This window comes from Rhinoraja longicauda, chromosome 1 (genome assembly GCF_053455715.1).
Source record: "Rhinoraja longicauda isolate Sanriku21f chromosome 1, sRhiLon1.1, whole genome shotgun sequence".
NCBI classification, from domain to species: domain Eukaryota; kingdom Metazoa; phylum Chordata; class Chondrichthyes; order Rajiformes; family Arhynchobatidae; genus Rhinoraja; species Rhinoraja longicauda.
The window spans coordinates 102504235-102518530 of record NC_135953.1 but is presented as its reverse complement, the minus strand read 5'-3'; the positions used below and the strand labels follow the sequence as shown (position 1 = coordinate 102518530).

The 14296-nt window shown below is 44.4% G+C and overlaps 1 protein-coding gene and 1 long non-coding RNA gene across 2 annotated transcripts in view; one reads left to right on the top strand and one right to left on the bottom strand.

Annotated features, from left to right (window-relative positions):
* The window catches only part of LOC144600177 (uncharacterized), a 223800-nt gene that overhangs the window by 98813 nt on the left and 110691 nt on the right, over positions 1-14296 (bottom strand). The gene's annotated exons all lie outside the window — the stretch shown is intronic.
* dkk2 (dickkopf WNT signaling pathway inhibitor 2) overlaps positions 1-14296 on the top strand; it is a 37939-nt gene that overhangs the window by 19552 nt on the left and 4091 nt on the right. The window contains exons 2-3 of the mRNA XM_078411655.1: positions 2307-2460; positions 8680-8829. Coding sequence (XP_078267781.1) covers positions 2307-2460; positions 8680-8829 — 304 coding nt within the window. The remainder of the gene's footprint in view (positions 1-2306; positions 2461-8679; positions 8830-14296) is intronic.

The window sequence follows — 14296 nt, the reverse complement described above, 5'->3', positions numbered from 1 at the left end:
GGTCATAGAGTTAGGTCTCTAGTCATAGATTCATGCAGTGCAGAAACAGGCCCTTCAGCCCAACTTTCCCATGCCGATCAAGATGCTCCATCTACACAGTCCCCCCACCCTGCTTTTGGCTCATGTCCCTATAAACCTTTCCTATCCATGCACATGTTCAATTGTCTTTTAAGTGTTGTTGTAGTACCTGCCTCACATACCTCCTCTGGCAGCTCATTCCATACACCGACCATCTGTGAAAACATTGCCCCTCGGGTTCCTATTAAGTCTTTCCCCTCTCACCTTAAACATTTAAATGTTTTTAAATGTCTAGTCAATGAAGTATGCAGTTTCAAGAGGATTTAAAATAAGGTGTGGGCTTTAGATGCCAGATTAAACATCAGGTAATAATTAGGCCTGGGACTGCAGGTGTAATCATGCCTCCATATTGAAATTATATATGTCTTTACTTTTTATTTCTGTTATAAATTTGTATTCTTGTATTTATTATGCAATTCAGCTGTGCTTTTAGAGCCATAGTCATACACTGATACAGTGTGGAAACAGGCCCTTCCGCCCAACTTGCCCACATGGGCCAACATGTCCCAGCTACACTAGTCCCACCTGTCTGAATTCACTCTGACAGATGAATGGGTATCACTTCTGTCAGAAGGACCAAGCAGAGCACAAAACGGCTGCAGGATTATCTGCACTCTATCCCAGATGATAATTCCAAGACACTTTAGTGATTGTGAAGTGCTCTGATCTATGATTAAGGTCAAAGAAGACCTTACATCCCAAAGAAGGGTCCTGACCAAAATAGTTCATAAGACCATAAGTCACAGGAGCAGATTAGGCCAGTCAGCCCATCGAGTCTACTCTGCCATTTAATCATGGCTGATCTATCTTTCCCTCTCAATCCCATTCTCCTGCCTTTTCCCCATAACTCTTGACACCCGTGCTAATCACGAGTCTGTCAATCTCCACCTTAAAAATACCCAATGACATGGCCTCCACAGCCGTCTGTGGCAATGAATTCCACAGATTGACCACCCTCTGACTAAAGATGTCTCTGACCCTCTGACTAAAATATAATCTGTCCAGGCTGAAGAAGGCTCCTGACCCATAACATCGTCTGCTCCATTCGCTCCACAAATAGTACCTAACCTGTGGAGTTCCTCCAGCACTTTGTGCTTTGCTGAAGATTCCAGCATCTGCATTTTCCTGTCTCCAGACCCATATAAACTTGCCACCTTGTAATTGCACCTGCCCAGCACTGATGGCGCTGCTGAGCTGTCACTCTCTAGCTAGTTTACACAAGAGATTCTCACAATAAAGTTGACTGCCAAAGTTTTTAGTTAATTGCATTTTTATTTATGATAATGCATTTGCTTATGAATGCTATTATTCTTCCACCACAAAAGCACGCTTAAGTTTTTCCGACACAGCCTGAAGAAATGTTGTCAGTGTAGTTTGAATAGCTATTTTGTTATCTCGGTACAGTTGTTGAACTTCTACCAGTGTGCCATTGCCCTCTCAGCTCTGATACTGATGCTTTGTTGAATATTTTCCTGTTCTCTCCACTATTCTTATACCCAACAGCAAGTAGCTAAAGCAAAATCTGTGATAGTTGCTGTGGAGCAAGGGGACATTGTATGATGGGACATGACACTGTAAAGGAGATAAAAAGAGGATATCTGTGTGAAAGTGATCTCAGACAAAGCTATCTTTCACAGGCGTTCAATGACATGAGGTAACTTACTGAGTGCAGCCACTCTTTACAACCAACAGCACACCTAAACCTGATACTCTGCCTTCAAGGCAAAATTCTGAGTGCATTTCAGTCATAGAGCCATACAGCACAGAAACAGGCCCTTCAGCCCAACTTGTCCATGTCGACCAAGATGCCCCATCCAAGCTGGTCCGATTTGCCCATGTTGGCCCCATATCCTCTAAACCTTTCTTTCAAATGTATCTGTCCAAATGTTTTTTTAAATCCTGTTATAGTACCTCCCTCAACTACCTCCTCCGGCAGCTCACTTCATATACCCACCACAATCGGTGAAAAGGTTGTCCCTTGGGTTCCTATGAAATCTTGCCCCTCTCACCATTAAGCAATGTCCTCTGCTTTTTGATTCCTCTATTCTGGGTACAAACTGATCTAATATTTATATTTGGAACAATCTCTGCCCTCACTGTGCCCCACCCCCACAAAAGACCTCTCTATATGGAGTTTGACCTCTCTATATGGAGTTTGTCTCACACCTTTTGACTACAGTTAATCATACGTAATTATTTACATTGTGATTTTATTTTGTGTTCTCCAGAAACAAGCGTGCAGCAGCAATAAGGAGTGTGCACCAACTGGCTACTGTCACCATTCGCAACATCAAGGCTACCCCACTTGCCTCACCTGTAGACGGAGGAAGAAGCGATGCCACAGAGACTCCATGTGCTGCCCTGGGAATGAATGCAGTAATGGTGTGTGGACTTTCACTTCAGTCCTTTATGGGTCATTGTAGTGGAGAAATTATGGAACAGAACAAGGGCATTTTAGAGTCTGAGTCATACAGCATGGATACGGAGGGGGAGGGGGGAGGGGGGGGGGAAGCACAGTGGCGTAGCGGTAGAATTGCTGCATCACAGCGCCAGAGACCCGGGTTCGATCCTCACTATGGTTGCTTGTCTGTGCAGAGTTTGTATGTTCCACCTGTGACTGTGTGGGTTTTCTCCAGGTGCTCCAGTTTCCTCCCACACTCCAACAACATAATGGCTTGTAGGTTAATTGGCTTCTGCAAAGTGTAATTATAAAAGTTACTTAACATTGGAGAATACAACGTTCATACCGCTGGGTTATAAGCTACCCCTGTTTGTGTATGGCCTCACTCTGGCAATGGAGGAGGCCCCGGACAGTGTGTAGGCGAGTGATAGTGTATGGGGTAATCGTTGGTTGGCAAGGATTCGGTGGGCCAAAAGGCCTGTTTCCAGGCTGTATCTCTGAAGTCTAAAGGTCCTTCGGCCCAACTTTCCCATGCCGACCAAGATGTCCCATCTACACTAGTCCCACCCATCCACGTTTGGACCATAACCCTCTAAACCATTCTTATTCACGTACCTGTCCCAATGTCTTTTAAAAGTCTTTTAAAGGTTGTTTTAATACCTGTCTCAACTACCTCTTCTGGCAGCTCGTTCCATATACCCATCACCCTCTGTGTGAAAAAGTTGCCTCTCAGGTTACGATTAGATCTTCCCCTCTCACCTTCAACTTATGTCCTCTAGTTTTTGATTCCCCTACTCTGGATAAAATACATTTTCATTCCAGTGGTTTCTCAGGTTCCTATTAAATTTGCTATCCAAAGACATGGTGTACGAGCACAGAAGTATAAAACAGGTACTTGGTGTTTCCTCCCACACTCCAACGACGTAATGGCTTGTAGGTTAATTGGCTTCTGCAAAGTGTGATTGTAAAAGTTACTTAACATTGGAAAATTCAACGTTCATACTGTTGGGTTATAAGTTACCCCAGTTTGTGTATGGCCACACACTGGCAATGGGGGAGGCCCAGGACAGAAAGTTCAGTATGGGAATGGGAAGGTGAGTTAAAATGGTTAACAACCAGGGGAAGAAGGAGGCCTTGGGGAACTGAGCACATGTTTGGTGAAATGGTTGCCAAGTCTACGCTTGGGCTCACTGTTTTCATGGCTATCCTATACCGCAAACAAGGGCGGCATGGTGGCGCAGCAGTAGAGTTGCTGCCTTACAGCACCAGCGACCGGGATTCGATCCCGACTAAGGGTGCTGTCTGTATGGAGTTTGTACGTTCTCCCCGTGACCACGTGGGCTTTCTCGAAGATCTTTGGTTTCTTCCCACACTCCAAAGATTTACAGGTTTGTAGGGTAATTGGCTTGGTATAAGTGTAAATTGTCCCATGTGTGTGTAGGATAGTGTTAATGTATGGGGATCGCTGGTTGGTGTGGACTCAATGGAGCGCTGTATCTCAAAACTAAAAAAAATCAGGAACACTGGATGCAGTAGATGACGTTAGAGGAACCTCTGTCTCATCTAGAAAGACTGCTGGGCTCCCTTGGATGTTGAGGAGGGAGGAGGCATAGGGACAGGTGATACATCTCCTGTGGTTGCAGGGGAAAGTACCTCAGGAGGGGGTGGTTTGGGTGGAAAGGGATGAGTGAACCAAGGAGTTGCAGAGGGAGCGGTCCTTGCAGAAGGTGGAAAGGGGTGAGGATGGGAAGATATGACTAGTGGTGTGATCACGGTGGAGGTGACAGAAATGACAGATGATGATGTGTTGGATGCAGGGGCTGGTGGAGTTAAAGGTGAGGACCAAGGGAACTCTATCCTTGTTCTGTATGAGGAGAGAGGGAGCAGGACCAGAACTACAAGAGACAGGAGAAGCAGCTGTGAGATCCATCTATGACAGCATGGGGGATAGCTCTTTTATTGAAGAAAGGGGGCCTCGCTGATAACCTAGAATTGAAAACCTTATCTACAGAATAGATACGATGGGGACGGACAAATTCAGAATAGTGGACAGTGTCTTCACACCTAGGTCAAACTCCTATGAGGCCCACCGGAAATTGGAGGAACAGCACCTCATATTTCGCCTGGGCAGTTTGCAGCCCAGTGGTATGAACATCGACTTCTCCAACTTTAGATAGTTCCTCTGTCCCTCCCTTCCCCTCCTCCTTCCCAGATCTCCCTCTATCTTCCTGTCTCCACCTATATCCTTCCTTTGTCCCGCCCCCCTGACATCAGTCTGAAGAAGGGTCTCGACCCGAAACGTCACCCATTCCTTCTCTCCCGAGATGCTGCCTGACCTGCTGAGTTACTCCAGCTTTTTGTGAATAAATCCTATTTATACACTACAGCTCTGCCTTTAACACCATTATATTATCCAAGCTCATCACCAAACTCATGGGACTTGGAGTCAGCACTCATCTCTGCAACTGGATCCTCAACTTCCTGACCAACAGACCCCAATCAGTGAGGATAGGGGACAAATGATCCTCTACCATGATCCTCCTCTTTCTTTACTCCTTGCAAACCCATGACTGTGCAGCCATGTACAAACCTAATTCACAAATTTACAAATTCGCAGACGACACTACCATTGTGGGCTGGATATCAAATAACGATGAGACAGAGTAAAGGAAGGAGATTGAGAACCTCATGACCTGGTGTCAAATCAACAACCTTTCTCTCAATGCCGGCAACACAAAAGAGATAGTGATCGACTTCAGGAAGCAAAGCGATACACATACCCCAATTTTGCATTGATGGCGCCAAAGTAGAGATGGTTGAAAACTTCAAATTCCTAGGAGTAACTATCATCAACAACTTCTCCTGGACAACCTGTAATGAAGCAATGGTCAAGAAAGCACACCACGCCTCTACTTCCTAGAAGCCTTAGGCTGTTCGGCATGTCCCCACCAACTCTCACCAACTTCTACAGATGGACTATAGAAAGCATTTTATGGGGATGCATTGCAGCTTGGTTTGGGAACAGCTCCATCCAAGACCGCAAGAAATTGCAGAGAATTCTGGTCGTAGCCCAGACCATCACACAAACCAACCTCCCTTCTATTGACTCCATTTATACCTTACGCTGCCTCGGCAAGGCCACCAGCACAATCAAGGATGAGTCGCATCCTGACCACTCCCTCTTCTCCCCTCTCCCATTAGGCAAAAGGTGTAGAAATGTGGAAACGCACACCTCAGGGACAGTTTCTTCCCAGCTGTTATCAGGCAACTGAATCATCCTACCTCAACTAGAGAGCAGTCCTGACTACTATCTACCTCATTGGAGACCCTTGGTCTATCTGTCATCAGACTTTACTGGCTTTATCTTGCACTAACCTTCAGCCCTAACAAATTAATTTGTAGAGAATTGGGAAGGCACAGTGTTGCAGTGGTAGAGTTGCTGCCTTACAGCGCCAGAGACCCGGGTTCAATCCTGACTATGGGTACTGTCTGTACGGAGTTTGTACGTTCTCTCCATGACCATGTGGGTTTTCTCCGAGTGCTCCAATTTCTTCCCACACTCCTATGACTTTCAGGTTTGTAAGTTAATTGGCTTCAGTAATATTGTGATTTGTCTCTGGTCAGCATGGATTTGGTGGGCTTAAGGCCTGTTTCCACGGTGTATCTCTAAAACTAAAAATCTAAAATAAAACAATCCACAGTTTTTGGGAGGAGACAATTCTAAATTTCAATCACCATTATCCCCAAAGTTTGCCTTTGAAGACAACTTAAGCTGAAAGGAGTGGAGAGAAGAATTACGGAGATGTTGCCAGGACTTAAGGGCCTGAGCTGCAGGGTGAGGTTGGCAGGCTAGGACTTTATTCCTTTGTGCACGGGAGGATGAAGGGTGATCTTACAGAGATGTATAAGATCATGAGGGGTATAGACAGGGTGAATGTACAGAGTTGTTTACCCAGAGATGGGGAATCAAGAACCAGAGGACACAGGTTGAAGGTGAGAGGGTAAAGAGTTAATGGGAAGATGAGGGTCAACTTTTTCACACAGAGGGTGAAGGGTATATGGAACAAGCTGCTGGAAGAGGTAGTTGAGGCACGTTCTATAACAACATTTAAAAGACATTTGGACAGATAGATGGCAAGGAAATGTTTAGAAGAATATGGGCCATAAGCTGGCAGGTGTGACTAGTGTGGATGGGGTATCTGAGTAGGCGTGGCCAAGTTGGTTCAAAGGACACATTTCTGTCCTGCAGTAGTCTATGACTCTATGATCTGATTCTAATTTTAAGATTATCCTTGGTCTTAATAGTCTCAACAGAGAGAGCAATTAGTTTTTCCACAATTATTCAATCAAATGCACTAATCATTTTATGGCTATCAATAAGAACATGAGATCCTACCAAATGTATGTCTCTCCCATATCCTTTAAACTCAGGTGTATACTGTTCCGAGTAACATTTCCTTTTAATTTAACCCTTCTAAACTGCCACAATTGTTTCTGCAGTCCTCTACCCTGTGGAACCCCGGCAGCGACATTGCCAAAGGCATTGACATTGGGTTTCATAAGCAGATATTTGGACAAAAGTCAGAGATGAAAAGACAGAAAGTGCGAGATTAGTGGCGCAGCGGTAGAGTTGCTGCCTTAGAGCGCCAGAGACTACAGGTGCTGTCTGTATGGAGTCTGTATGTTCTCCCTGTGACTACATGGGGTTTTTCCGGATGCTCCAGTTTCCTCCCACATTCCAAAAGATGTGCAAGTTTGTAGGTTAATTGGCTTTTGTAGTGTGGATGATCAGCCATGATCACAATGAATGGTGGTGCTGACTTGGAGGGCCAAAATGGCCTCCTCCTGCACCTATTTTCTATGTGTCTATGTGTAAGATAGAACTAAGGTATGGGTCATTGCTGGTCAGTAGAGCTTCGGTGGCCGAAGGGCCTGTTTCCACGTTGTTTCTCTAAAAAAAATAAGGATAGAAACGGTGCGAAATGTGAAGTTAGAGGAAGGAATATCGATGAAGATGGATGGAGAGGATATACCTACTTCATAAGATCATAAGTGATAGGAATAGAATTAGGCCAGTCAGCTCATCAAGTCTACTCTGCCATTCAATCATGGCTGATCTATCTCTCCCTCTAAGCCCCATTCTCCTGCCTCTGACACCCGTACTAATCAAGAATCTATTTATCTCTGCCTTAAATATATCCACTGATTTTGCCTCCACAGCCTTCTGTGGCAAAGAATTCCACAGATTTATCACCCTCTGACTCAAGAAACTCATCCTCATCTCCTTCCTAAAAGAACTCATTCAAGAGAGAGCTAGATAGAGCTCTTAAGGATAGCGGAGTCAGGGGGTATGGGGAGCAAGCAGGAACGGGGTACTGATTGAGAATGATCAGCCATGATCACATTGAATGGCGGTGCTGGCTCGAAGGGCCGAATGGCCTACTCCTGCACCTATTGTCTATTGTCTATAACACCCTGTAATTCTGAGGCTCTGACCTCTAATCCTAGACTCTCCCAATAATGTCAACATCCTCTCCACATCCACTCTATCCAAGCCTTTGACTATTCTGTACGTTTCATTGAGGCAACTTGCGCTGCTCAAGTACATTTGTGTGCATTATATATCCTCGGCACTGCTTTGTCACCGAGGACGAGATCCAGTAACTCTACTCCAGTTTAGTAGGTTCTGAGATGGTGATGAGGACAATGTGTAAACCGCAGGTGCTCCCATGCATGGGGCAGGAGGTGGCTGTTGGGGCAAGCTGTTGGGTAGTCTCTGAGGTGGTAAATTCCTTCCGCCATATATGTGGAGCTGTTGTGTGCCCCTGAGGCACGACCTTGAGGTTTTTGCGATGAATTAAATGTTTATTTTTCTGTTTTTATATGCATATACATGTAGATACCTACTTATGCACACACACACACACACACACACACACACACACACACACATATATATATATATAAATATGTGTGTGTGTGTGTATGCATGTATATATATATATATATATATATATATATATATATATATATATATATGTAACTCTTGTAGTTGTTATTATGGGTTTTTTAAAGAGTACTATGTTTGCATATCTGTTGTGCTGCTGCACAACAGACCTATGAGAATCAAACACTCTTGACTCTTGATTCAATTTTTGGACAGGTGTTAATCTTGTGACCATTGCTGTTCTTTCCCTCAGGAATCTGTGTAGTGCTTCTTGAAGGCACTGCCCGCAGAACCGCCACAGGGGATATCCAAGAACACTCGAAGAAGACCACTCACCGTGGATCCAAGGGCACGTACTGGCACATTGTGGGCAACACCAAGGCTAAACCATCACGCGAGAAAGGTCAGTGTCTTTATCGTCAATGGAGCAACCTTGCAAAATTCTCTCCAATGGCATTTTGCTACCGCAGTTTCTGAAATAAGTGAAATCAGTCCGGAATATTTACTTTAGTTTACTTTAGTGATAAAGTGTGGAAACAGGCCCTTCGGCCCACTGTGTCCGTGCTGACAAGCATTCACCCCGTAAACTATCACTATCCTACACAACAGGGACAATTTATAATTTACAGAAACAAATTAACCTACAAACCTGTGCAGGAAAGAACTGCAGATTCTGGCTTGTACAGAAGATGGACACAAAATACTGGAGTAACTCAGTGGGTCAGGCAAAATCCCTGGAGAAAGGGAGTAGGTGATGTTTCGGGACAGAACTCTTCCTCAGACATGATCTGAAAAAGGGTTAAGACCCAAAACGCCACCTAAATTTCTTTTCTCCAGAGATGCTGCCTGACCCTCTGAGTTCCTCCAGCATTTGTGTCTATCTTTTCTAGCCTACAAACCTGTAAATCTTTCAGCGTGGGAGGAAACCGGAACACCTGGAGAAAACCCACGCAGTCACAGAGAGAGCGTACAAACTCCGTACAGACCGGCACCTGTAGTCATGACCGAACCCGGGTCTCTGTGGCCGAGTATCACATCTGACCCCACTGCGGAGTGGGAACTACGCTGTCAGATCTGGTCGTCTAGAGGGATTTCAGTGTAATGTACTTTGGGCATCAAAGCTGGAACTTCATCAGTCTGGGTGACACAAAGCCACTGCGAGCGGTACATATCCTTTGAACACACCGTGTGGCTTGCAACAGATTCCTTTGAAGGTTTATTGACTGCTACCCATGCGATCGGTGCAGTTCACCACCACAACTGGCAGGAGACTGGAAGAATACTTAAGGTTGATTTGAAACAGAAGTTAATTGTGGGTTTTACAATGTTTTTCACTCAATCAAAACCCTTTATCGTCAATCCCATAATCTAAATTTGGCAGGCAGTTCCATGTAACACTAAAATAACTGTGCCTCAACTATTACTTTATGGACTGTTGCAGTCACATATAAAGCCAATCCAAGCTGCTGGGAATAGCCTGAAAACTTATTGGCAGATGCCAGTGTGTTTAACTTTTAAAATGTGTAGTTTTTCCATGTGTTGGCCAAAACTCTAGGGGAACTGCCCAATAATCCAAATAATGGAACTCACTAAGGGAGGAACCCAATGGGTTAGACAGCATCTGTGGTGGAAAATGGCCAGACAACATTTTGGATCAGGACCTTTCTTCAGACACAACTCAGATGGGTATACCTGTTTTAGAAGGAAATGGTGCAAAAGAACAATACACTTTGGATTCGGGCTGCAGGATGTATCACATTAGTTACTAATGAAACCTAGCAACTAAAGAATTTCTATCTGCTTCACATGCAAGACAAGGAAATTAGATGAGCTTGGAATCATGTTCGGCATGGACACTGAGGGCTGAGGGGCCTGCTCCTGCGTCCACAATTCCAGAGAATTGTGGACACAGACCAGGCCAATACACAAACCAACCTCCCTTCCGTTAACTCCATCTATATCACGCTGCCTCGGCAAAGCCACCAGGATAATCAAGGACCCGTCTCAACCCGGTCACTCTCTCCTCCCCTCACCCATCAGGCAAGAAATGCCTGAAAACACACTCCTCCAGATTAAGCGACAGTTTCTTCCCAGCTGTTATCAGGCAACTGAATCATCCTATCAACAACTAGAGAGCGGTCCTGAGCTACCATCTACTTCATTGGAGACCCTCGATCTATTTTTGATTGGACTTTACTGGACTTTATCTTGCAATATATGTTATTACCTTTATCTTATATCTAAACACTTTGGACGTTTTGATTATCATAGTCATAGAGTCATACAGCGTAGAAACAGGCCCTTTGGGGGAAGGGAGGCAGCCGGAAGTGGTAGGGCACAAATGACGTCGGGAAAAAGAGGAAAGAGATTCTGCAGCGTAACTTTAGAGAGCTCGGAAGAAGGCTGAAAAGTAGGACCTCCAGGGTGGTTATGTTTGCTTCCAGTTCCTCATGCTGGTGAAGGCAGGAACAGGGAGATAGGGGATATAATAGGGGCTGGTGCAGGGGGCAGGGATTTAGATTCTTCGACTGCTGGGATCTGTTTTGGGACAAGGGTGAATTGTACAAAAGGGATAGGTTTCACCTTATTAGGTGGGGGACCAGCATTCTAGCAGGCAGGTTTGCCACTGCTACATGGGTGGGTTTAAACTAAGTAGTGGGGGGGGGAAGACAAATTGGAAGTACAAGGATGGAGTTAAAGTGAAAGATAGTATATGAAAAGTTAAGAAAGACACCGGAATTAACGGGTCCAAAAGCTCACGAAGGGATAGGAGAGTTTGGTCAAGTGAAATAGGAATCGAAGTGAAAGGTGAGATGAGTATTGGATTAAAAGTATTATATGAATGTGCAAAGTATAAGAAGTAAAGTGGATGAGCTAGAGGCTCAGTTAGAGTTTGGTAGATATGACATAGTGCGGATTACAGAGACATGGCTGCAGGAGGATCGGGGCTGGGAATTGAATATTCAGGGTTATACGTCCTATAGAAAGGACAGGCAGGTGGGCAGAGGAGGTGGGGTAGCTCTGTTGGTGAGGAATGAGATTCAGTCCCTTGCGAGGGGCGACATAGGGACTGACGATGTAGAGTCACAGTGGATAGAATTGACGAACTGTAAAGGTAAGAAGACACGAATGGCAGTTATCTACAGGCCCTCAAACAGTAGCCTGGATATTGGGTGCAAGTTGCAGCAGGAGTTGAAATGGGCATGTAACAAAGGTAATGCCACTGTGGTTATGGGAGATTTCAATATGCAGGAAGACTGGGAAAATCTGGTTGGTTCTGGACAACAAGAAAGGGAGTTTGTAGAGTACCTCCAAGATGGATTCTTAGAGCAGCTTGTATTGGAGCCTACCAGATGTTCTAAAGATTCAGGATCAGTTCCTGTGGATTGGAGGGTAGCTAATGTTACCCACCTTTGAAAAAAAGGAGCAAGAGAGAAAATGGGGAATTATAAACCAGTTAGCCTGACATCGGTGATGGGGAAGATGCTGGAGTCAATTATTAAAGAAGTAATAACGGCGCATTTGGATAGCAGTAAAAGGATTGGTCCAAGTCAGCATGGATTTAAGAAGGGGAAATCCTGCTTGACTAATCTTCTGGAATTTTTTAAGGATATGACAAGTAAAATGGATGAAGGAGACCCAGTGGATGTAATGTATCTGGACTTTCAGAAAGCCTTTGATAAGGTCCCACACAAGAGATTAGTGGGCAAAATTAGAAGCCATGGTATGGGGGTAGGGTATTGACATGGACAGAGAATTGGTTGGCAGACAGGAAACAAAGAGTAGGAATAAATGGGTCTCTGTCAGAATGGCAGACAGTGGCGAGTGGAGTGCCGCAAGGCTCGGTGCTGGGGCCGCAACTATTTACAATATATAGTAATGATTTAGATGATGGGATTAACAGTAACACTAGCAAATTTGCAGATGACACAAAGCTGGGTGGCAGCATGAACTGCAAGGAGGATGATAGGAGGTTGCAGGGTGACGTGGACAGGTTGAGTGAGTGGGCAGATGCATGGCAGATGCAATATAATGTAGTTAAAAGTGAGGTTATCCACTTTGGCGGCAAAAACAAGGAGACAGATTATTATCTCAAAGGTGTCAGATTAGGTAAAGGGGAAGTGCAACGTGACCCGGGTGTCCTTGTACACCAGTCACTGAAAGTAAACATGCAGGTACAACAGGCAGTGAAGAAAGCTAATGGCATGTTGGCCTTCATTGCGAAAAGATTTGAGTATAGGAGTAAAGAGGTCCTTCTGCAGTTGTACAGGGCCCTGGTGAGACCGCATCTGGAGTATTGTGTGTAGTTTTGGTCTCCTAATTTGAGGAAGGACATCCTTGCTATTGAGGGAGTGCAGTGTAGGTTCATGAGGTTAATCTCCGTGATGGCAGGACTGTGAAATGAGGAAAAATTGGAAAGACTGGGCTTGTATTCACTGGAATTTAGAAGGATGAGATGGGATCTTATAGAGACATATAAAATTATAAAAGGACTGGGCAAGCTAGATGCTGGAAAAATGTTCCCAATGTTGGGGGAGTCCAGAACCAGGGGCCACAGTCTAAGAATAAAGGGGAGACGATTTAAAACTGAGATGCAAAAAAACCTTTTCACCCAGAGAGTTGTGAATTTGTGGAATTCTCTGCCACAGAAGGCAGAAGGGGCCAATTCACTGGATGAATTTAAAAGAGAGTTAGATAGAGCTCTTGGGGCTAACGGAATCAAGTGGTATGGGGAGAAGGCAGGCACGGGTTACTGATTGTGGATGATCAGCCATGATTACAATAAATGGCAGTACTGGCCGGAAGGGCTAAATGGCCTCCTCTTGCACCTATTTTCTATGTTTCTATGTATCGGCCCAACTTCCCCACACTGACCAATATGTCCCATTTACACTAGTCCTACCTCCCTGCATTTGGCCCACATCGCTCTAAACCCATTCTATCTACAGTACGTATCCATTGTAATCAGCTTTCCGCCGACTGGATAGCACGCAACTAAAAGCTTTTCACTGTACTTTGTTACACGTGACAATAAACTAAACGAACTAACTAACTAACTGTGCTCTACTGTTCTATGTTCTACGTACGCCTTAAGAGTTAATGATGTTTTATCATTCAATGCGTGACAATTCCTTCAGCCCAATTTTTAACATATTTCAGATGTGTTGTAAAATGCCTCTGGTGGTAGTTTAAATAGGTTACTTCATTAAATATCCCAATTGAAATTTATCTCTTCTATTAAGCTGATCCAAGTGGAATTTTATGTGCAATGGGTTATAGCTTCAAATAAAGTTGCCTCTGGGCTCTTCTTACTCCATCTGCTATTGTGCTCTGCTTAAGGCAAGTTCGAACACTTGTACACAAACGTATTCCAGCCTCTTTAAAGGGAAGTTAAACCTTTTGTTGGCTTCAGCATGTTTTTTTTAATCTCCTTCTGTTTTGTTCATTTCACTGAATATTTTGCAGCAGCAGATAGAACCAGAAGAGAGTATGCCCGACTTCCCATCCACCTCTTTGGAGACCTACAAACTATCTTTAATGGGAATTTATTGGACTGTATCTTGCACTACACGTTGTACCCTTTAACCTGCATTTGTACAGTGTGGACAGCTTGATTGTAATTCATGTATAATCTTCTTGTTGACTGGATAGCATACAACCAAAAAGCTTTTCACTCACTGTACCTTGGTACAAGTGACAATAATAAAAACTAAACTAAACAAACGAAACTAAACATATATATTTCTTAATGTTAAATGAATTAAATGACATTGGAGAAAGCAGGGGCAGGGCACTGATCAGCCATGGTGATCTGGAATCGGCTTGAAGGACTGAATGGCCCACTCCTACACCTATGTTTCTGACTTCTC